Source organism: Engraulis encrasicolus, chromosome 15, assembly GCF_034702125.1.
Source record: "Engraulis encrasicolus isolate BLACKSEA-1 chromosome 15, IST_EnEncr_1.0, whole genome shotgun sequence".
Lineage (NCBI taxonomy): Eukaryota > Metazoa > Chordata > Actinopteri > Clupeiformes > Engraulidae > Engraulis > Engraulis encrasicolus.
The window spans coordinates 33,842,261-33,865,698 of NC_085871.1; the positions used below are offsets into that span (position 1 = coordinate 33,842,261).

At 45.4% G+C, this 23,438-nt stretch overlaps 1 protein-coding gene across 1 annotated transcript; it reads right to left on the reverse strand.

Annotated features, from left to right (window-relative positions):
* Window positions 1–107: 107 nt before the first annotated feature.
* On the reverse strand, window positions 108–23,105 carry mtpn (myotrophin). Its single transcript, XM_063217423.1, has 4 exons — window positions 22,739–23,105; window positions 17,428–17,541; window positions 12,323–12,406; window positions 108–1,901 (listed from the first exon to the last, which is right to left on the reverse strand). The coding sequence occupies exons 1-4, from the start codon at window positions 22,805–22,807 to the stop codon at window positions 1,815–1,817; spliced, it is 354 nt and encodes a 117-aa protein (XP_063073493.1). The 5' UTR covers window positions 22,808–23,105; the 3' UTR covers window positions 108–1,814.
* Window positions 23,106–23,438: the final 333 nt, after the last annotated feature.

Here is a 23,438-nt window from a genome sequence, read left to right on the forward strand (position 1 = left end):
CAATTATTCATACGACCAGGGTCGTGACCAGCCCTGTCTACTGACTCTGTGTGTGTGTGTGTGTGTGTGTGTGTGTGTGTGACGGAATAAAACAAAGTCAGGCTGTGTTTTTTTGTTTTCCTTTTGTTGTTTATTTCAGTTCTTAATTCCACATGTTTCTCACAATGATGCCAGTTATTAAGCATTCCAACTCATATGACCACTATCGGAGAGCGAGAGCAACTTAAAGCAGGAGGAAAGCAGTCTTGGATGTTTTTTTTTGTCGTTTTCTTTTTTTCTCTCTTGTGTTGTTTGTTTTCTTTTGTAAGAGCTTTGCAGCAGAAGCAGCTCTGGCATGCAATGAGGCCAGCAGGAGACTTAATCAAACTCAGGAGTGTGAGAAAACAAAACCCAAGGCCAGAAAACCCATTACATAATGTGCCCAACAATCGCAACTACCATACATTATATCATGATTGCAGTAACAAGGGAATTCAGTAAAAGCAAAAGAAAGCAGTTGAAAAGGGAAAATTAATTTTCACCTTAAAACGGTTATTCTGTTTCAAAGAAGCTACGGTAAAAAGCTGTAGGTAAGAGGAACATGACTTTTTTTTTTCTTCCTTTGGGTACCTTTTTTTTTTTTTTTTTTAATTCAACTGCAAACATTGAACTACAAACTGACACTTTACACTGCGAGTAATTGTGAATTGGTCAATAATTGAAAACGTTTTGAATGTTACCAAGGGGTGTGTGTGTCTTTGTCTGAAGTGTGACGTGTGGTGAAATATGAAAAGAGTGGAGGGGTTTTACTCTGTATGCAGGTTCTGATGGCGAGTTAGTCATTCGCAGCAGCCATAAATAATCTTACACCATCAGACCTCCCCTTCAACTCGCAAGGAAAGACTATCGAAGTTTTAAATAGGCCGTTAAAAGGGCAAATCCAGCATAGCCAGAAAAAAAGAAGGGCAGCTGCACATTTACCTGTGCTCAAAAGCAGTTTTATTTTACCACCATATATCTTTAAAAAAAATTCCAACCCACTATTTTCGGTGACTAGTCTTACCCCATATCAGTAACTGTGTGGCCTTACAGTACTTTGTGTGTAGAAAAAAATATATATACACGTTGTTCTTTCATGCCCATATGCAGGACGTTGTTTCTTAAAAGGGCATGAACGTCGTCCTCAAGTGCCATTTTTTAATTTTCTTTTTTCTTTAATTGCTCACACCAACAATAAAAGTCGGAAATGACAGTTTTCTGATTGAAGCTTTAGGACTTAAGGCAGACTACGCAGGAATGGGGGAAATTTGTTCAGCAATTGGTCCTTAAACAAAAGCGTGATCATTTTTGTTGATTTTTTTTTTGTCTGTCCACTGAAGAACAATTTTTCCTACAGACAAAAAATCGTAGGGGGAAAAAAAATCACCCTGCCCTTCCACCATAAAATAACAATATCCTATCAAAGTAAAAAAAAAAAAAAAAAAAAAAATCAAAAACAGAACGTCATGAAGAAAACCAAAACGCAACTATCGCACAGATGAGCGGCGTTATGAGAATAATTTGTTTCTCTGCTAGGATGGATGGATGGATAGATTGATGGATGGAGGGATGGAGGGATGGATGGAAGGAAAAGAGATGAAGGAAGAAGCGTCTGCGTCAGTCCGTCACGTCTTGTCTGTTTTCAGAATGAGTGCGCACGGGGGGTGGGATGGTGAGAAGAGAGGAGAAGAGAGGAGAGGAGAGCGCCACGTCTGTATGTCCGTCCGCCTGTCCATCCGTCCGTCCGTCCGTCCGCCTGCCTCATCGGCTGGCTCCCATGGGGCCGTGTGCGCGCCTCACTTGAGGAGAGCCTTGATGTCGCTGCTCTCCGCCGCTTCAAAGGCACTCAGCCCATCTGGTCCCTTCCGCTCCTTGTCAGCCCCCTGCACGCGCGCACGCACACGCACACACACACACGCACAGACACACACAGGGAGAAAACAAAGACCAACAGTCACATTATTATCTCCCAGCACCAGCATGTGCGCGTGCACGCACACACACGCACACACACGTTACCATCTCGTACTTCAACACCTGTGGGAAACGAGAGCACGCACACACACGCACACTTTTCTGCTAGGCCTGGTAACACCCAACAAAGAGAACAGAAAATAGAACAGATCAGCACACCATGATCGTTAATTTGTTGAGAACACAGCAAAACACTGTAACATTGTCATACTAACAAACGTCCCTTGTTGTACACCCATGCATGCACACTCTCCCACAAGATATTTCAACTGAACTTCAAGTAGTTGTGCTGCTTATTTGTCCTGCAGGTTTGCTAAGTGCAATTGTCTTATTCGGACTATAAAGAAACAACCATTTCATCCATAACAATTTTACAGCCCAGGGCTGGTGTCAAAGCGAAGGGGTCAGTGACTATTTTTGGGCTCAGATGTCAGGTGGTACAACCACAGCTAATGCCCATATATAAATTAGTCATTGGTCATTAATGTACTGCAATTAATATGCTTCTTAGATTACCCACTAAAAAAATAAATTTTAAAAAAATCCATACAATAGTGACATTAGCTGTGGTTGCCCCACCTCTGACGTGTGCTGCTAGTAAACTGACCCAAATATGGACGCTTCAACCAGTGAGACAGATGAACCACTGAAACGAGTTGCAGAATCAGGTTGAATTTTAAAGGTCGACAACCCTATTTTTTATTTGGTAGAGTTGTTTTAGTTCCACAATAGTGACAGATGGCCCCAGCAGACTCAACCATTGCGTTTTGCCTCCTACTGCTCAGAGCCACTCTACCTTGCTGAGCAACTTGACATCATCTCCCTCTCCCCACCTTGTCAACATCAGTGTCAGCTGCAGGCCATCCCAGTTGCTGTAGGCTTGTGCTTATGCAGCCACTGGCATTGCCATCGGTGTACCCTCTCCCCCTTTCAATCACCAGTTTGTGTGTGTGTGTGTGTGTGTGTGTGTGTGTGTGTGTGTGTGTGTGTGTGTGTTATATGGATGCACTGTGTATGAAAGAAGCATGGGGTCTTTGGACCGTTATGGTGTAAACAAATCTATGTAAATGCTGCAGACTTCCTGTAATGAGTCACTGAGGGAAAACCCGGAGCAAACAAACAAGCATAAAGCCATGGCATGGCATGGCCGAGGCCTCTGTTAGCATCATCCGAAAGGTAAGCCATGAAAAAAAAAAAAAAAAAAAACTGTATTGGCTCAGTGACAAAGGTTAGACTCCTGTTCCAACATTTCCACATCAAAGTTAGTAACAAGTTTTGTTTTTGTTTGGCCATCACAAAGGGATGGACACAAGAAAGATGTAGGTCCAAATGTATGCATGCCATAGACAGAGAGAGAGAAAGAGAGAGAGAGAGAGAAAGAGAGAGCGAGAGAAAGAGAAAGAAAGAAAGAAAGAAAGAAAGAAAGAAAGAGAGAGAGAGAGAAAGAGAGAGAAAGAGAGAGAAAGAGAGAGAAAGAAAGCGAAAAAGAGAGAATGAAAGTTAGAGATGCAAGAGGCCCTGACCTATTTTTGATGCCAAGGGGAAAAGGGGGGGGGGGGGGGGGCTTGGTACCACGCAGGCAGTGGACCGAGAATCTGAATCGAAAGGATTTCCACAAACACAAAAGGGAGCTGCGAGGCACTCTCTCAATTGCCCACCTCTAATTGAAGGCTGAAGTGGCACACAATCTGACCCCCATCAGACCATCACATTTGCGAAAACACGCACGAAACAGCAGGGCCAGTTTTTCTTTTTTTTTCAAAGCCTCCTAGACACAAGCCCCCCAGTGTTAACCAAAACTAGGTTTCGGGAGCAAAACATACTGAGCCAGGCTAGGATTAAAACTGAAGTCTGGTCAACAGACAGGCTGCCCGTATGGTCAGCGGCACTAGGGCCTCGGACAGCTTTGACTGGGCCCGGGATAAAAAAACATCTGAAAGGGCCCACTTCTCAATACCTAGTACAATGTGATGGGGACCCAATTCTGGCACACACAACCCCACGCCCCTCTCCAAGGGCCTGGGTAAACATACCCGTTTACCCCCCCATTACTGGGCTTAAGCGTTGCAGCACCCACTCCACTCAGGCTCCTTACTTACTTCAGGCAGGGATTACGCAAGAGACTCTCTCCCTCAGCCGGTCCTGCAAGCAGCTTTGGCAGACTCCTGAAAGCGGCTATGCAGCCTGTCTGTGTGTTGTTAGTGGCTCAGCTGTCAGCCAGGGGGCAAGGTGCAACCTGCTTTGCGCAACACCTTTCACGCCTCCTAACAGGTGCCCCGCACGTTTGATCTGCTTTTGGCTCATGCCTACGATTGTGAAAAGGGAGCTCACAGCGAGCGAGTAACTTTGTCTTTACTCTTGCGTGGTTCTTGTACCGAATCAAAGGGTCTCACAGCATGCTGTTGTTCACCTACTGTAGGTCAGGTGCGATCCATCTTCCTCACACCCTCTCAAGTTTCCTCATACGCACACAAGTACACACACACTCACAGACATACCACACACACCTGTATGTGAACACATACACACAAAGCATATAAACTTCCTCCCACTTCCTAACCATCTTCTCAGTTAAGACACTTGTGCATCCGGGTACTAGACCTGGTGGCAAAGACTGTTTAGCTCCTGTAGCTTCTTCCAAACACATGCAGTGTGTTTACAACCTCTGGCTTTTAACAAGCCTGAAGGTCTATACATAGAATAGTTTCAGCATTTTCGGTAAGCTTAATGCACTACTGGTCACAGCCATGCCACTTGTGACAAGTCTAGCAAATCTGCAATGCCTTTGCCCGAAACAAAATCAATGTAAAAAAATACGTAAAACATGGGGGTGCGGTGGCTCAATGAGCCAATATGCCTCACCATTGTACCATTACACCGGGGACCCGTGTTCAATTCATACCCCAAGTCATTTCCTGATCCTTTCCAGCCCTCTCTCCCACTCATTTCCTATTGTGCTCTCTCACCGTCCTATCCCAAATAATAGTAAAACAAGTTTTAAGATGCTGTACATTTTAAGGTTTGAAATAAAAAATATATGGAAAAAACTTGATACAAATGACCACGTTTTATGTGTAATTTCAGCAGAATCAATTGTGTGACTGGCAATAGATCTGCCCATAACAGTACACAAAAGGAGTTTGAGGATCACTTATACATCCCATCTCTGAAAACTTCCTCAATAGGGGATAACTGCCACAGGTTGCAAGTGGAACTGCCTCATTTAGACTACAGAGAAGCAAGCCAGTCATCCACATTAACTTTCTCAGGTTGTAGCCCCATGGCTAGTGTCAAGATGAAAATATGTAAGATTCACTCTGGTATAATCCAGGTTATGCTGTGTTATGCAAGGTTGACCAGGAAGGACAATCTGAGCTTGTAAGAACTTTAAGCAGTAGCTCCAAGCTGAGCTGATAGTGCTAATGAAGCTATCCACATCCAGCTGTGTTTGTTAACGTGACTCACGCTACATGAAAAAGTTAGGTCAATCCAGGCAGCAGGCAGCAGGCAGGCAGGCAGGCAGATCATGTTGGTGGCAGGGGAGAGGTGCGGCTTGTTGCTGCCAGAGCTGTCCATTAAGTCTTCATTAGGCTGTTATTGAGTGGAGAGGAGAGACTCTCCATGTATAATCTATCAGCCGGGTCTCGGCACACACAACCACAACCACCGTCACCTCCCTTCCTCCTGCACATCTCTTCTTCTTCTTTACTGCTACCGCTGTAGCACACCCCCCCCCCCACACACACACACACACGCGCACCCAAGAGAGCGGTGCTGAGAGTGAGCGAGAAAGGCTTACGGGAGTCTATTGACCGGCGCGGCCTCCTCCACTCAAGCGCTCGCGGCGACTAGTGGACATATTTTACATGGCATTACTTACGGCAAAGGCAGGGGGCTGCCGATCGATACCAAACTCTGATAGAGAGACGACGAATGGAGGGAAAGACAGGAGTTAAGAAGGAGAAAAAAAATGGAGGGATGTGAGGAGGAGGAGGAGGTGGAGGAGAGGAAAGAAAGAGACAGGAGAGAAATAGGTGAACATAAAGGGGGAGAGAGAGAGGACACAGTGAGAGAAACACAGAAAAAAAGGAAGTGAGGCGTAGGAGGAGGAGAGGAAAGCAAGAGATAAGGAGAGAAATAGAGGAACATAAAGGGTGAAAGAGAAATTACCTGGCAGAGTACAGACACCAGGAAAAGACAGCATGTGGGTAAGGTGCGAGGCCGAGGCTCTTGTGGCGCGATAACTACGGATTCTTTCCCACTCTGACACAAGGTCAAAATGAAAAGATTTTACATCAAACAAACCCACCAAGGTAAGCAACAGACCAAAAAAAACCCATACAAAGATGGGCAGACAAGATAGAGATGTCTCCCTACTACACCCAAGAAGTACATCCAAGAACAACTCAATATCCACATATCAAAAAAGGGGAAAGAAGAGTTATGAAAGAGAGAAGGATATAAAAAAAGGAAGTGGCACACAATGAACAAGCTGTTACAGTTGGTCCCCAAACTCTGAGTGAGCCACACTTCTTTGTGCGCGAAGGGGTTGAAAATGATGAGCGAGAGGCTAAATATAGAGGAGAGGAAATGGTTTGTCTTCTGCACGGTCCTAAATACCGGCTTCCTGTTAGGCAGGGTCACCCATTTAGTCTAACTGATAAATGTCACTACAGAGAGGGGTTGCACCCACCCACCATCTGACGATGAGCATCATTTCTTTTCTCTCTCTCCCTCCCTCTCTTTATTTTATTACTTAACCGCTGTGTCACTTCACTTTGTAGGGCAAACCTTTTTGCAGCAGTTGTCAAGAGAGCTTTTAATTTATTACTTACCCAAGCAAAAAAAAAGGCACACAAAGAGACAAACAAAGCAAAAAGAGAAAAACCTCATGAGCGTGCTTACACTACCTGTCAAGCTATATTTGTTTGCATTTGAAGAGTTTCGTTGCAAAACAATGTATCCGCCATTTTTGACTTTTGCATTTTATTATTGGAAATGACTGTTCAGAAGTCCATCATCTACGTGTGAAATCTTGGCATATAGATGTGGGGCAGCCGTGACCTAATGGTTAGAGAGTTGGTCTTTCAATCTAGGGGTTGCCGGTTCAAATCCCCCCTGACCTCTCCCCTACATCTCCATCCATGGCTGAAGCGCCCTTGAGCAAGGCACCTAAGCCCACATTGCTCCAGGGACTTTGTCATGTTGTATTATCTGTCTTTTATGGTAGCTGCCTTAAAGGTGCACTGTGTAGGATGGTGGCCTGAGTATTGCAACTATGCTGCCAAATTGTATCGTTTCATGAATGTTTACTAAATAATAAACTGATTACAAGCATGACCAAAGTACAGTAAGTTTTGCATCTAAAAATGTCTAATTCAAAATGGCGGACAGTGGAGAAGATCCCTCCTTTTCATGTATGAAAAGTGCAATTTTACCAGTCATAATGAATACCTTCATGGTGGCGGTATTCATGAAAAAGCTAATATTTGTGAATGGGCAGCATGAATTCTGGAAATAAACGACTAAAAATATTACACATTGCACCTTTAAGATAGAAAGAAAGAAAGAAATAAGCTGAGATCTGACATGCAGCTCACATTATTTTAGCAAGGGTTGTGCTGTGCTGGGAAAGTGCATTCTGGCATTATACTTCTACCAGTGCTGTCGGCATCAAATATTTTTTCACAGACTAATAACCGAATTCTCAAGGTATGTGCATGCACCAGTGCAAACAAAACAAATATAGCGAAGAAAAACAAAATCTTAACGGTACACCTTACTGTGGAATACACAGGGCTCATGGGGAAGTCAGACGAAATCACACTGTGGTGTTGGAAAGACATCTATTATTAATGACTGGTGAGAGAACACCAAAAGCAGCCCCTGAAACCAGCAGCATCTATCCTAAAAGTTTGAAAATAGGCACTCAACAGTGCTAACCAAAACCATCACCATCTTTGCAGTCACAACATTTTTTGCAGGAATCAGTGTTCTTCAGAGAAAAGCAGCAATAAACTACCGGTACACAAAAATCATGGAAAGCACTGCCTTTCTGCCGGCGATTACCTTCCCACCAATGATGAACTGTAGTGAGCCAAGGGAGCGGCTAAAATGTCAAACGCATGTGCCACGGACTAACTACTCTGAAGGGGGTGTGTGTCTGGGTCAAAGCCGGCGAAAGACTCACTGGAGCCCCGATATGCGATTCTGACCTTTCTTGTCTTAAGCTCTCTGCAACTCGCCAATGCGACGGAGCCACCATAGCCCACCTCGACGACCGATAATCCCTTGCGCTCACCCCTGTCCCCCCGTCCCTCCTCCCCGTCTCCTTCACCTACTCCCTCCTCCTGCTTCTCCTCTTTCGCCTCGGGCTGAATTAATGACCGACGCCGCGTTTTTTAATATCCGACTTTATCCGCCCGAGTGCTGCCAATTTCAGTTCGTGGGCGTCAGGCCAGCTATGGAGGCTCACTTTGCCTGCACGCAAAGATGGTGTGTGTGTGTGTGTGTGTGTGTGTGTGTGTGTGTGTGTGTGGTGTCTCTCAAAGGAAAGAGTGGGCACGATAAGATGATCTGAGAGAGAGAGAGAGAGAGAGAGAGAGAGAGAGAGAGAGAGAGAGAGAGAGAGAAAGAAAGAAAGAAAGAAAGAAAAAGAGAGAGAAAGAGAGAGAGAGAGAGAGAGAGAGAGTGTGTATTTGTGAGAGAGAGAGAGAGAGAGAGAGAGAGAGAGATAGAGAGAGGGAGAGAGAGAGAGAGAGAGAGAGAGAGAGAGAGAGAGAGAGAGAGAGAGAGAGAGAGACAGAAAGGAAGAAGAGAGGTGGGGAGAGCAGTTGATGGCGATGTGCTGGATAGCAGGAAGGGGGGGGATGATCAACACTGAGGAATTGGATGTGGCCACTCATGAAGCAATCTTCTTTCTAATGCATTCTCCCCTTTAAAGTCTTCATTTTTTTGGAAACCGATAGGATTTTTGCAGCAAAGGAACACAGCGTGGTAAGCTATATTATTTGAACACATCCCCTGGAAGCCATTTTAATTGAACAATCTGTGCACAGCGTTTCATAAGATCAAAACCTCAGAGACAGCAGGGTGCTGCTCAAACACATCGTAAAACGGCATAGGTGATATCTCCATAATGTCCAAGAGAGATCCAAGTCCAGGTCTTGTGTTATCTTAACTGTCACATTCTATCTAGTGGGTAGTCGGCTCCTCGGTACTGTAAGCATGATCAGGTCTCTTCGCTAGCACACACATGACCTCAAACTACGCAAGTTGGGCGAAATGTGTTCTCTGAATGTCAAATACACGGATTGCTTCAAGCCCATCATGACATGATCACAGCTTGAGATCTGAACGCTTTCTGTACCGCCGCTGTATGATGGCTACTAGATCAGAGATGGTGGAAAAGCAAGGGAGGCATTTAACAGGATAGAACCCCCATGTCACCCCACCCAACCCCCCCGCCCCAGGGAACTACCTACCAGCACAGTCAGTCATCTGATCTCATCAGTGTCTTTTTCTTGTAAAGGCTACGGGCATTTCCCCCCTCTTCCAACAATTCCTTTTTTTTTACACCGTCTCTGTCCCCATCCATTTCTCACCTCACATCCCTTCTCCTCAGGCCCACCACCAAAACAAGACAAAAGACCCTTATCAGGTCAAAACAGACTCCACGGGCTGTCAGTGAGATGAGTGAAGAGACGCTTATTTGAAGCATAGGACTCCAAAGTGAGTAATAATAATGATACAAAAACCATAGCATAACATGGGGGTTATACACAGTGCAGGCCAGGGCTGGACTTGGGCAAAAAGTCAGGCAGGGCATTTCCAGCCAAGACCAGGCTGCTGCCACTGGAAGTTGTATAAATGGACGCAGCGCTCTTGTCTGAGCCATTTTGCCTGAATACTGAAATACTTTGCAAAGGTGGTTTGATGGGCCGTTATTACAGTATACAGTATAGTGTAATCATCCACAGCAATCCTGAACTACTTGGCCTCATCGGAACGGCCAAAATGCTATACTGTTTCGGAGACTCTTGCATTAGCTGACTGTTACTAGGAGGAGGACTAGGCAAGAAAATCATCAACAGGCCACCGGGCAAATGCCCTGTATGCACTTTGGCCAATCCAGCAGTGGTGGTGCAGGCTATAGAGAGAGACGGCAGCTGATAAGAAGATGCTTCAGCAAAGACCCTATATTTGAAACCTGAAGACCATTCAATTCTGTCTTATAGCTCCCAAAGAAATTAAAGTGTGTGTATGTATGTGCTTGAGGAAATGAATGACAGAGAAAGAGAGAGTAAGATTGAATGAGAGAGAGAGAGAGAGAGAGAGAGAGAGAGAGAGAGAGAGAGAGAGAGAGAGAGAGAGAGAGAGAGAGAATGTGACTGGGAGTCCACAAACGTGTGACTATTTCTGTGGACGACTACAGATCCAGGTATGGTGATGCAGTGTTCATTTTTTATCAGTTAAAAAAAAAAAAAAAAAACAAGACAGAAAGAAAGAAAGAAAGAACACGTGGCATGTGAAACTTTATAACGAGACACCACAGAGAAAATGCAGCCCACAAACTCCCAGGCTCAGCATTACATTTCGCGCTGTGAAACCATCAGTGGCTTTCAGATGCATCAGCAGTGGAGACACAGCACTGAGGAGGAGAGGAGAGGACATGGGAGGATAAGAGGGCGCGCAGTAAAGGGAGAGACAACGGAGGCAGTGGAGGTGAGATGAGGAGAGGAGATGAGAGAAGAGGAGAGGAGATGAGAGGAGAGGAGAGGTGAAGGGGGGGTAGAGAGAGGAGAGGGGTGAGGGGGTGGGAAGAGAAGGATGAGACACAGCACTGGAGGAGAGGAGAGTAAATAGGAGGAGATGGGGATGCAAAGGGAAGGGAGAGATGGAGAGAGGGGGTTGCGTTGTGCACAGCCTCAGGCGTGCAGCAGCAGCAGAGGAGAGGTGACCAAGCCAGCAACAGCTCTGGAAAGCGTCTTCCAGAGAGAGTTGGAGGAAAGCAGAGGTGTGAGAGAGTGAGAGAGAGAGACAGAGAAAGAGAAAGAAAAAGACCTGTGGGGAGGAAGAGAAAAAAAAACTGACCATGCATGGGAGCAAAACACACACACAAACAAAAATAACAAACAAAAGGGAGCGCTGCAATCCTCTCTCTCTTTCTCTTTCTGTCTATCCCTTTCTTTCTCTCCCTCTCTGGGAACATTCCAGAAGCCTCCCGCCTGCTTGTGTGGACAGAAAAGGCGCATGGTAAAAGGAGACACAGAGAGAGAGAGAGAGAGAGAGAGAGAGAGTGTGAGAGTGTGAGAGTGTGAGAGTGTGAGAGTGTGAGAGAGTGAGAGAGTGCGAGAGAGAGAGAGTGCGAGAGAGAGAGAGAGAGAGAGAGAGAGAGAGAGAGAGAGAGCGAGAGAGAGAGCGAGAGCGAGAGAGAGAGAGCGAGAGCGAGAGCGAGAGCGAGAGCGAGAGAGAATGAAGAGACAGAGAGAGAGACAGATAGACAGAGCGAGAGCGAGAGCGAGAGCGAGAGAGAGAGAGAGAGAGAGAGAGAGAGAGAGAGAGAGAGAGAGAGAGAGAGATATTGTATACCTGTAAACGTGTGTGTGCGTGTGTGTGTGTGTAACTGGTGGGTGGTGATGGGTGGGTGGGCTACACAGGACATTTTGTAGGCTCTTTCATCCCGACTCTACAACAAGGAAAGACAGCTAACTCTGCATTCCATCTCTGACTGGCACAGACTGTCTCTCTCTGCTACATGTGCAAGAAGCTTCCAAGCCCCTCTCTCTATGACACGACACGACCCTCTCTCTGCGCGCCAGCTGTGTGAATGCCTGTGGCTTTGCCCACCACGGTTGGAGTATCTCTTCTTCAAGGAAAGCCTTTTCATGGCTGTGCTGCGTGTGTGTTGTGTGTATCCTACCCCCAGGCTCAGTCCAATGTAGAGGACAAATCCTCAACATGGACTAGTACTACAAATCTAACTTAAAGCAACCTTTAAAAAAAAGGAATAGTTTTTTTGTCTTCAACATTAATGTTTTCCCAAAATCATTTCAGTGGTTCACCAACTTCACTTCAATTCAATTCTTTTATTAAGGGATAGCCCCTTGGGATGTTCCATCTCTTTTTCGAGGGGGTCCCTAACATGCAATGTGAATGGTGACTTCGGAGTTGTGTAATCGCACAGGACCCTCTCCTGGTAATTCTCTGACAGCCGATTGATTTTAACCTGGAACCTGGAAGACTACCAAAGATTGGACTACTTAGTTGAGAGTAAGCACAGTTGGGGACACCTTGAGTGAGGTTTTTAGAGGCAGTTTCGGCTCAGTACCTTTTCCAGCAGGAGTTTGACACAGGAGAGATGACCCTCGTAAATGGCAGAGAGCAGTGGAGTGATGCCGTGCTTGTCTGCAGCCTATAGGGAGGGAGGGAGAGAGAGAGAGAGAGAGAGAGAGAGAGAGAGAGAGAGAGAGAGAGACAGAAAGAGACAGAAAGAGACAGAAAGAGACAGAAAGAGACAGAAAGAGAGAGACAGCGTTAGGTTCAACAAGCAAAAACAAAACAGCACACAATAGGTTTGATTTAGAAACCTGCAGGGACCCTTTGTGTGTTTGCGGCCTCCTACGCAAAAATAAGGAGGTGCATCAGCCGTTTCCATCCTCTCTGCACAGGAGGAGGGTAGTCTCTCTCGCGCGCACTCGCTCGCTCTTTCCCTCTCTCTCACTCTTTTTTTTTTATTTCCGTCCTTTCCTCCCCGCTTATCTCCTCGATGAATTACCCAGGGAGAGGTGTGGATTTATCAGGCCATTTCAGAGAACGGCACTCCTTATCTGTTTGTGTGTGGGGGATGAGACTGGAAGAGGCAAGCAACAGCGCTCGCACATACACACAGTGAGAGGGCACTCACATACCACACTTTATTTAGCAAAGGAGGCTTGTTTATTTGTGTGTGCGTGTGTGTGTGTGTGTGTGTGTGTGTGTGTGTGTGTGGGGGAGAGGGCATTGTCTGGCTAGACTTTCTCCATAGACCAGAACCTTCACTCCCCCTGTCCGCATATTGATGATGGGTGATGGAAGGTGGAGGGGTGGGGGCACTTGAGGCCGATGATAAACAAGCATACGCACAGAAATCAAGAGCTGGAACAGGAGGATGACAGTAAGAGCACACAAAAGACACACAAATACAGACCAGACCAGACCAGGCGAGGCCAGGCGAGACAGTCAGAGACAGACACCATGACAAACTCAACACAATACAGAGGACACAGAGCTGGAGAAAAGAGGGACAGAGCAACAAAGGAGACAGAGGAGGAGAAGGAGAAACAAGTGACAGAAGACTGATGTGTGAAAGGATGAAAAATAAAGATATAAACAACTCAATGGCCTGACTCACACAGGTACAAATCCCCGAACATCACCCCACAACACCCCCCAACCACCACCACTAACACAGGATGCGCACGCACGCACGCACACACATACACGCGCGCACTCACACACACACACACACACACGCCCAAAATGTGTTAAAACTACAGCACAAAGACCACCTAGAGGCTTCGTAATGTGTGCATTGTGCATGTCTGTGTTTGAGAGAGAATATATATATATGTATTCTTCTTTTTGTTAAGTAGGTGCTACAACTTCCAAATCATGGCAAAAAGGAACTTATCAGCGTTTCCTCTGCTGCAGAGGCACAGAGGAGGGATACAAAAAAAAAAAATCTCAAAATGGTATCTGGGAGATTAGTGCCAAATAGCAGTCGTAAAAAAAGCCACTTCCTCAGCTGATATGGAAATCATCTCTGGTGTGGCCCGCAGTACAGTCAGTCTCTCCCTGAAATCAAGCGGAGCAGTAGTAGTCTCATACCAACGAGTTGAAACAGAACACCTCATGACATGAGATGCACACGCTTTATGGCTTGGTCTGATTAGAGCACGTCAGAGATGTCTGGGCACGTCCGCATTCAGGGAAGTATTTCCCTAGCCTAGTAGAGCAGTCTGTACAACTAGCCTATACTTCACTCCTCCTGCACTAACTTTTCATACAGAGTGAGCGTCTGGCTGTGCCGCAATGAGAAATACTGTGTACTGCAATGCATTACATTTCTACTGAAAACAAAGCAAATGTTTCATCAGTCATGATGAGGCAATACAAGTAGTCAGATACTGAGCAACAATTTATTGGCTGTTTTCTGTATCAGTCTTGCAGTTTTCAATGATTTGAAGTTCTTTTATTTAATTTAACATTAATTTGCTCCCGAAATATCAATGGAAGTATTTGAAACTTTAAAAAATTGCTGCATCGATTCTGGAACTTGCCGCATTGAATTGGATCGCCCATGTCCAGCATTGCATTGCATCGCTCAATCAATTATTGTTGACACCACTACTGACTACCACTATACGGTAGATAAAAATAATGTGCAAATTAAGTGTGTCAGTAAGCTTAAAGCCACTCCTACTGGGGAGTACTTTGTAATCAAGGGGGCCACTTAAACAATAGATTCCTCCCACCTTCTCATAAGCCAACAGTCTCAGCCTGACCCAGCTAATTCAGCAAAGGAGGTTACGTTGTTATTGTTGCATGCATTCTTCTTCCTCTGAGGCCTGCCTGTCTGTAAGTTTGATTGCAACTCAAAAGCTCTTGTCGAATGTTGACGGTATTATTCTAAAATTGGCAGTATAAGTTAGTAGGAGCTACTTATTTTTCCCGTTCCATGCATCAGAGCTAGAGCTAGACCCGGTAAGGAACGGCCATGAATCAAGAAAAACCTAATTCAAAATCAGTGGCTTCTACTATATGCTGGTGGCACCGTCCCTCTAGAGACCAACCGATATGGGTTTTTCTAAGGCCGATGCCGATACCGATATTTGGCGGTCAGATATGCTATCGTAATATACTTGCTAAAAATGCATGCTAAAAATGCTTTGCTAATGAATAAAATTTCACTTAGATTGTCCGTTACTATATTTTAGAGCGAAACTTCACGCTGGCGGTCACCAGAATTGATCATTTCAAGTAGATAGCCTGCAGATGACTTAAAATCGGTGCGGCCAAATAAGAAGATCGGCCAATGCCGATTTATTAAAAAATAGCAAAAATCGGCCGATTAAATCGGTCGGTCTCTATGTCCGTCCACTGCTCCCATTTTAGATGAAAACTGACTCCATGACACTATTTGCCGCAACTCAATAACCCACTCAATACCAAGGCTTTTGAGGGCCCTTTCCTCCGTTTCAATCCTGGAGTAGTTACTGCACTTTGCCTTTGTAGGGCAGACTTGTTTAGCGGAGACAATGAGACCTCTGGATTATTACACTAAAAGGATTACAACCAACACCCAAGGTCAGTTGTACCTGACTCACTACCACCTGACCACCTTTGTCTTATATATACAGTACATCCCCCCACCCCAACCCCCACCACCGCCCACCCAAATGTGCTTACGGCACAATCACAACACACCACAGCTTAAGCATCTTGAGCACACCCACTGATATTGTGTACCGCAGTCACGGTTCCCAAAGTGGTGGGCGGTGGGATGTCCTAACAATAATATATTTCTGGACATTCCACAGGCTGATCCCATCAAATTTTGCAATGTTACTTAATTAATGTGAAGTGTGAACTGTATGTGACATGGTTAAACTAAAACATTGTAGTTGTTTATTGTTTGAAAATCATTTTAAGTTTATATGACAGTCTGGAGTCTCCTTTTAGAAAGTGAATGTACTGACTAGTTTTGTGTATTAAGTTGTGATTTTGAGATTTGGTGGGAATTATTCGAAAGTGGGCCCTGGTATTTGGAAGGTTGGGAATGGCTGGTGTACAGCATGTATGGTATGGTATGGACCTCTCGCTCTCTCAAAAAAGGCAGACATTTTCGTGTGCAGGCCGTAGAAGAGAAACAGGTCTTTACGCTTAAGGGGGATTCATACTTGTCGTGACTGGCGCTACCCTCCTTCATACTTCACTCGCGACCTCACTCGCGCCGTCACGTGACTCAAAATGACGTCACACGCCGTGGCGCGAGCTGCCGTGGCGCGACGTCGTGCACCCCACATTTTTTGTAACTTGTCGTGCGCCACCAGCGACCACGCAGGTAGGCAGACAAAGCAGGAGTTGCGAAGAGAGGCTACAACTACTGTAGGCTACTACAGAATGGATCCTGTATCATTTTGAGGATAATAAAATGTCCTAGAGAGTTCTTTTATCTTCTCTCTTAAATGTTGTTCAGTGAAACAATTGTTTACTTTGTTCAGAAGCACGTTGTGTTCGGCGATCTATTTATAAATTCTGCTGCCAGAACAATGCTCTCACATGGTCTTGGAATGATCTGGCAATGTAGGCTACAACAAAAAATATATGTTTCAATGTGGTAAGTCACAAGTCAGACGTTCAGTAGCCCTACAGCAGCCGTGTTTGGCTTTCTATTTTATACATCCGTAGAACTCACGCTGCGAGTTGCGAAAAATACTGCCGTTTCTCTCATGAACAGCAGAGGGCACTTCCGACAATGCGAGCGAAAGCGCTTCTGAAGTATGAATAGTCTGTCGCAAGTGATGACGTCATTAATGGTTCTCGCGCCACACGCGCCAAAGTGCGCACGTGAAGTATGCAGAGCCCTTTACGGTCAATCACAGGGTGCTTGTTAAAAACCTGCCGGGGGGTCGTGGTGCCTGGGAGGAGGTCAGACAGACCGCAGGTGGTGGAGCACACAGCAGAGCCTTTGTCAGCAGGCTGCCACACACCTAGCGAACAGGCAAATGAGGAGGCAAATGGGCAGGGTGGGAAAGGCCTCGGGGGACAGGGCCGGATTAAGACGGCCAGGCTACAGGCCAGGCTTCAAGTAGGCCTCCACAGAAAGGGAAATTCGGAAACGCAATAAATAAATGAATAAATGACTAAATCAATCAGTCAGTCAAACTATGAAAACTGTGCCTCACTTTGCCACAAAACCGTGCGAGTCTTCTGAGAAGGATAACGTGTTTGCCCTGGATTGACAACAAAAGAATATAACAACATAATCAAATGGAATTTACTCAATACCTCAATAATTCTTGTCACAATTCAATTCAGAAATAAATGGTTTCTGGTTTCCTTTGCCCAACTGGGGCCGCCTGGTATGTGAGGGCCCCTATGCTGCATTCATATCAAGTTAATCCAGCCCTGCTCGGAGGGTTAGTAGGAGTGACGATATACGCACATGTGGTGCGTTGACATAAGGAGGGAATGCATGCGTGTTTGTGTATGCTTTGTCAGAGGGCTCCTAAATGTTAAAATGCTGTGGAACATGTTTTGTATGTTTTGCATATAGAGCTCCTTAAGATGACACCAGGTGTGTGTGTGTTTGTGTGTGCGGTTAAAATAGGACTCTTAGGGATGGCATGGGGTGTGTGTGTGTGTGAGGTGAATGATGGAAAAGGCTCTTACATTGACATCGGCCCCCCTGGAGACAAGAAACTCGACCACCTCACGATGGCCGCAGTCGGCGGCATAGTGCAGAGGCTTCCTCCCGCCTTCCAAGGTCCGGTTCACATCTTCATCCTACAACAGACACACAGACACAGACACAGACACACCTTGTCAGTAACTGGCTATCTGGGACTTAACATTACCTGGAAGGAAGAGGTTATAACTCAGACATTAACATGCACACACTGTCAGTTACAGTGACCACATTGTGCCAGAGAGCCACTCCATCCTCCTCTGACTTTGCTCGCTGTGGTTTTACCTCGAACTCACACCTTTCTCCCTTCACCGTGTGAAAGTTACAGAGAAGAGGAGCCATGTACACCGACTCACACTCCAGCCATGGGTATAGCCGAAACCGTAAACTCACACTTATCTCCTCTCACGGCACTGCAATGCCCCCCACACTTAACTCTTTTACCTCGTACAGTCTTTTTCATAGGGCCCACCTATTTCACCCAGCAATGATACTTGCATAAAATGTGTTAGTCGGGTCAGGCCACTGTCAGAGAACATGCGACTGCCATCGTTGGAAAGGCTACGTTGTGCAGTTTCGTATGAAATTTTTGGTAAAACAACAAACAAGCAAAATGTAATTTGAATTACATTCACAATAAAAAAAAAAAACTTTTCTGGGGACCTAGTCAAGGAGCCAGTGGTAGATGTTTGTCATCACCTGTGCAACAAGTAACATTTGGCAATATCTAAAACCCTGGTAGCATCACAGTGTCACATAAGCAATTATCAAAAAACTACATTGTAAACACACCAGCATTTTCTACAAAAAACAAACAAATGACAGACCAACTACATGTCTATGTGCGTCTCTGTGCATGTCTGTGTCTGGTAGAGTTTTCTGGATCATGACAAGCGTGTCAGCCATCAGTATTAGACAGACAACCCCATTGACCACATCATTTGACGTTGGTTTTGCTGCTTCAGTGCACCTACACCTCATGCGTGTTTGTGTACTTAGGCGCATCACCATAGACCACTAGAACCCGGCTAAGCACGCAGCAGTAGCAGTAGCAGCTTCAGCAGAGGCAGCCGCAGCTGGCCTTCAACCCGATACTGTGCAAACACAAACCGCATCACTTCCATTCAGATAACACAACACAAAAGCTACCTAGTCACACAACTAAACTTGCACACGGTACTATCTTCATTACCGTGTGTGTGTGTGTGTGTGTGTGTGTGTGTGTGTGTGTGTGTGTGTGTGTGTGTGTGTGTGTGTGTGATGACAAGAGAAGTGCCGTATCTGTATCTCATTACATGGTGCCGCGGTGTAATCTTGTGACACTGAATATGCGTGGCGACAGATGAGTCAGATCGATGGCAGGACAGGAGGCCCTGGTCGCCTAGCGCCCCTCTGTGCTGGTCATCTAGAGCAGTGCTTCCCAACCTTTTTCGTCTTGCGTACCCCCTTAGCAACTTTTTCATATTATGAGTACCCCCTCGCCCTCATTCAGACTCTGTTCCTCTATCCCAATGTGACTACACTCAATATATTTGTTATTATTACATTTTTCCGCGTACCCCCTGCAGTGTGCTCGCGTACCCCTAGTGGTACACGTACCCCTGGTTGGGAAACACTGATCTAGAGATATGCGGGGAAAAAATCCCACGCCAGTGCTCCCCTGTGTTGCGGTGGGGGTAAGGGGTTTTGGATTCTGGATACCAGGCCACGTCAGATCCTTCCTCATTGGGGGAAGCAGAGCCAGCTTAAAGTGTTCGGCTAGGCTGTGGATCGCTGTAGGCGGGTCAGTGATGTTTCAGCAGTAGCACACGTCAGGGCGGCGCAACGGCAATCAGTGCCACTATTGCATCATCTAATTTTTTTATTGGACTATCTAAGAAGCATATTCATTGCAGCATATCAACCACCAATTACTAATGAATTTATGGCCGAATTTTTATTAAATGCCTTTGCACCACCTGACGCCTGAGCCCAAAAAAACCACCATCTTTGACCCGGGCCAGAAATCCTAGTAGTCTATCTATTTGTTGAGAACAGCAAGTAGTGGCAAATTCATTTTTGCTGACGCGAACCCTCGAGGGTACATTAATCAGTATTTTGGCTGATGCCACCCTCAAACGGGGATGTGAAAAACAAAACTAAAACGAAAATAGCCTGCCAAGTGAAATGTTTTTTTTTTTATTATGCTAATGCATGCTAATGCACAAGACAGGGCCAAGGAGGTGTGTATGAGGCAGAATTTAGATGGTAAAAAGCTCAGATGCTCTCTAGGTAGAAAGAAAATCATTGTAACACTAATGCGTGCATATGGCAAAACACTACAGGCTTAGCATGACTCACAGTAATCCGTAAAATTTGTTCAGTATTCTACAACATTTCCCAAATACCAATTATAGCCCACAGTCTACTAGTGATGTGTAGGGTGTTTCTTCTGGGTCTGTGTTTGTGGAGAAGGATAGGCTGAGCATAGACTTTGAGGTCTATGGTGTGTGTGTGTGTGTGTGTGTGTGTGTGTGGGTGTGGGTGTGGGTGTGGGTGTGTGTGTGTGGGTGTGGGTGTGTGTGTGTGTGTGTGTGTGTGTGTGTGTGTGTGTGTGTAGGGGTTAAGGGTTATACACATTTTAGGCCCTGAGGCTGAGCCTGTGTGTCTGTTTGCCATTTTAGGCACTGAGCATGAGCATGACATTTCAGGCTCTGACCATTACTGAGGTTGCCAACCTGTGTGCGTGTGTGTCTGTCAGTGGTGGGGTTGAAAGGGTCAGCAGCAGATTCTCCTGGGGGGCTGCCATGAATAGCTGTGGTGTCACTGATGGCAAACGAGTGTCCTCCAAATAAATTATTTTATTGCCCAGGGAGTGTGTCAGTTTCAGGGCAGGCAGGTGAACTCAAGCACGGGCCTGTATGGGCATGCTTAGACTCAAGGATAATGTTGCATCCCAGAGTCCAGGGTCTTTGGGTCAACATCCATAGGCGTTGACATCATCCTTGGGTGCATGAGTCATGCGTGTCGTTTCTGCCTTGTTGCATGCTTCAGACTTTGACTGTATATGAGAAAAATGTAAATGGGTGCCGTTGACATTCAAAAAGGACACCATTAAATCTAGTATCATATGACAGTGATGTAATCACTTCATTCCTAATCATGTAACTTAATTATGCGTGTGGTATTTGGTTTACAAGCCTCCAGACCATAAACAGTCGCACATGCATGCAACTTTGCCCTCATAATTTTGACCAGAGGAGACCTGCTGGAGACTACTGCCACCAGTTATTCACTAATTACAGTTACATTTCCATCCTCTCAAATGTCAAGGTGAAAGACCACATCTTTGTCCTTCTACCACACAGTCCACTGCGATGGCCCAAGCACTTCCAGTCAAAGTTGCCATCTTGACTAGGTCCCCTTAAAAACATATGATTTTGTATTTTGGACCACGTGGCCTTTCCAAACCACACACGCACACAAAAGTACAACTTCACTTACAATTTTCTTCGAGAAACAATAGATGCCCATGGGAGAATATTAGACTGTTCCTGTGAGAAAGCTTACCTGGCCAAGTCCCCTGTATATCATGAAAGCTTTAACTTAAAGTTTAAGGAAGTGTAGATGTGTATGCACCATCATCTCACCAACATCTCTTGATACGCCCTGAAAAAGGCCATAAGGGCCGAAACGCGTAGGCATTGTAGCCAAATAAAAAAGGGAAAAAAATGCAACCTTGAGTGCCTCAGCATCTGTCTTTCTGGACCAAGTTTGAGAGCCCCTACACTGATGAGCACCAAGGAAAAAAGGTGAAGACCCAGAAGCACTCCAATTACCTGCTTGTGTTTGATGTATGTGCACCACTTTGAAAGTTAAAGGCCTACACAAAAGCCAGTTCTAACCACTGTATACCATATCCCATATAAATGACGAAGAAACCCAGAGAGGAAGTGGCTGGCTGATGATAAACAACGACTCCTTTCAGCAGGCCTCAGTTATGCGGTTATTGTTTTGTGCCATGACACAGCCTGAGGTGGGCTGGGCTTTGGTTGGTGAAACCCGAAAAATGCAGGCCATCTTGAAGCAGCCAGACAGTAAGCTACTCTGCAGCATTTAGCCGAGCTACATGGGTTTTCACTTTCAATCATGAAGCAGTACGCTCGTTGAAACGATTAAATCGGAATATGTTATCACAGATGTTGGCCTTGTCGGCTACTTTCCCTTCATTCATTCACAACTGCCCCCGGATTTACTTGCTTGTCCCATTACCAGGCGGTACATGCCAAGGATGTGGGTGTGGATTGCCGATTGCTAACCGGCTACTTGTCAATTGACGGTTGCTACCTGGCGGCCGCTTTTGCGTTCTGGGTGGCAAAAGCACACCAAAACAGTCAACCAACCTGTCAAAGCCACGGAGAGGGACTTGTAACAATGTTAGCAAATCTTATAAGTCGTCCCTGTGCCCACGCCCACCTTGCGATAGCTTGCTAGCAACCCAGACATTCATCATGTCCAACTCAAAACCCGGTTCTCGGAGTGCAGTGAAACAACATATATAACTTGACAGGAGGCCAAATGGAAAAACATAATAACTAGAGGCGAAATTCAAGTTTCCACGTTTGGATGTTTACTGACGATGGCATTAAATATCCATGGTAGCCTGCTTCTGTCTTGGTAGCCAACTTCTGCTTTTGCTTCAGTTTGACAGGCTACGTCCTTTGCATGCTACGATGCTAATTTAGCAACATCCTTTTGAAAGTAGATGCTAGCTTTCACTTCAAATAATCACCTTCGCCAACAGAATAGTCTAGAGATGTGTAACTGCCTCAGCAGCTATTCAGCAGTTGACCCCTTTTCCACAACAGATTTGCAAATAGCCATGAGTAGATCGGTTTGCCTTCAGACAAATGCGGGAAGTAGCTACACCTGTCAAACTCATCCGAACTGATGTTTTGAATCGGATGCAACAAGCTGTTTGATGTCAATTAGATAGAAGACAGCAAGGCAGCTAACAAAAATGTTTGTAGCGTTTAAACTAATGCACGGAGACGTAACACGCTAAAAACAACACGTCGGCACCGTGGCATCCCTTATGCCAACACGGATCATAACATCTATAGGTTCTATCAGTTTGTAAATCATACACGAATTAATTTCAGATAACTTAGCAACCATAGCAAAGCCCGCTAACGCCAAACTTGCACCGAATGTTCGAGTGAATTCCTGGTGGCGCTGCCTAGCTAGCTAAACTCTCTTCTTTGGGCATTACTTTACTGAACTGGTCATTAAGAAAGTTGAAACGTTACGTCTTACCTTTACCAAAGACTTCACTTCCTCCATGTCTCCATTTTTCAAAGCCCACATCAGCTCTTTATCCCCCATTTTCGTTGATTCTGGGTTTCTCTAGACGTAGCTTTTAGAAAGACAGTTATCCACTTTAGCCCGGGAGCTAATCTGTAGCTATTTCGTCAAAAGCGTTGCTTACTCTTCAGCAAGCCACTTTTTATGCGCCACGCGTTGAGCAAAAACGTATGAACATTTAATGTGCAATTCATACACGCCAAGAACTGTTGTTATATATCTGCAACGACCGTACAAACGTTTAAAATGTCAGTGAAAAGTTTCAAAGAGATGAGACAGGGGATCCGCCTTTGCACTTGCCCCACCGAAGTTGACTTAACTTCCGCTTCTACCGTTTCAAAATAAAAGTCAGCGAGAAACTCCAACAAGTTAATTCCACTCATGCTTCCACTCTTAACTATTTATATAAGCCCACAGAAGAAGAAAAACAAAAACAAAAAGAAGATAGGCCAAGAGGTTAGGCCTGCAGGTTCTGTTGGCAATTCAATTGATAAGCAACAGTCTAGGATGATAGAGCTATAGTGTTGGTTTTCCTAAAAATAATGATAATGCATCTAGCTTAAAGTTTACCAGGCTACATTAGGGCGGCCCTACATAACAGGGACTTGTACTTGAAGGGCCTTTCAAAATATTCTGCACTTTCAGTATGTGT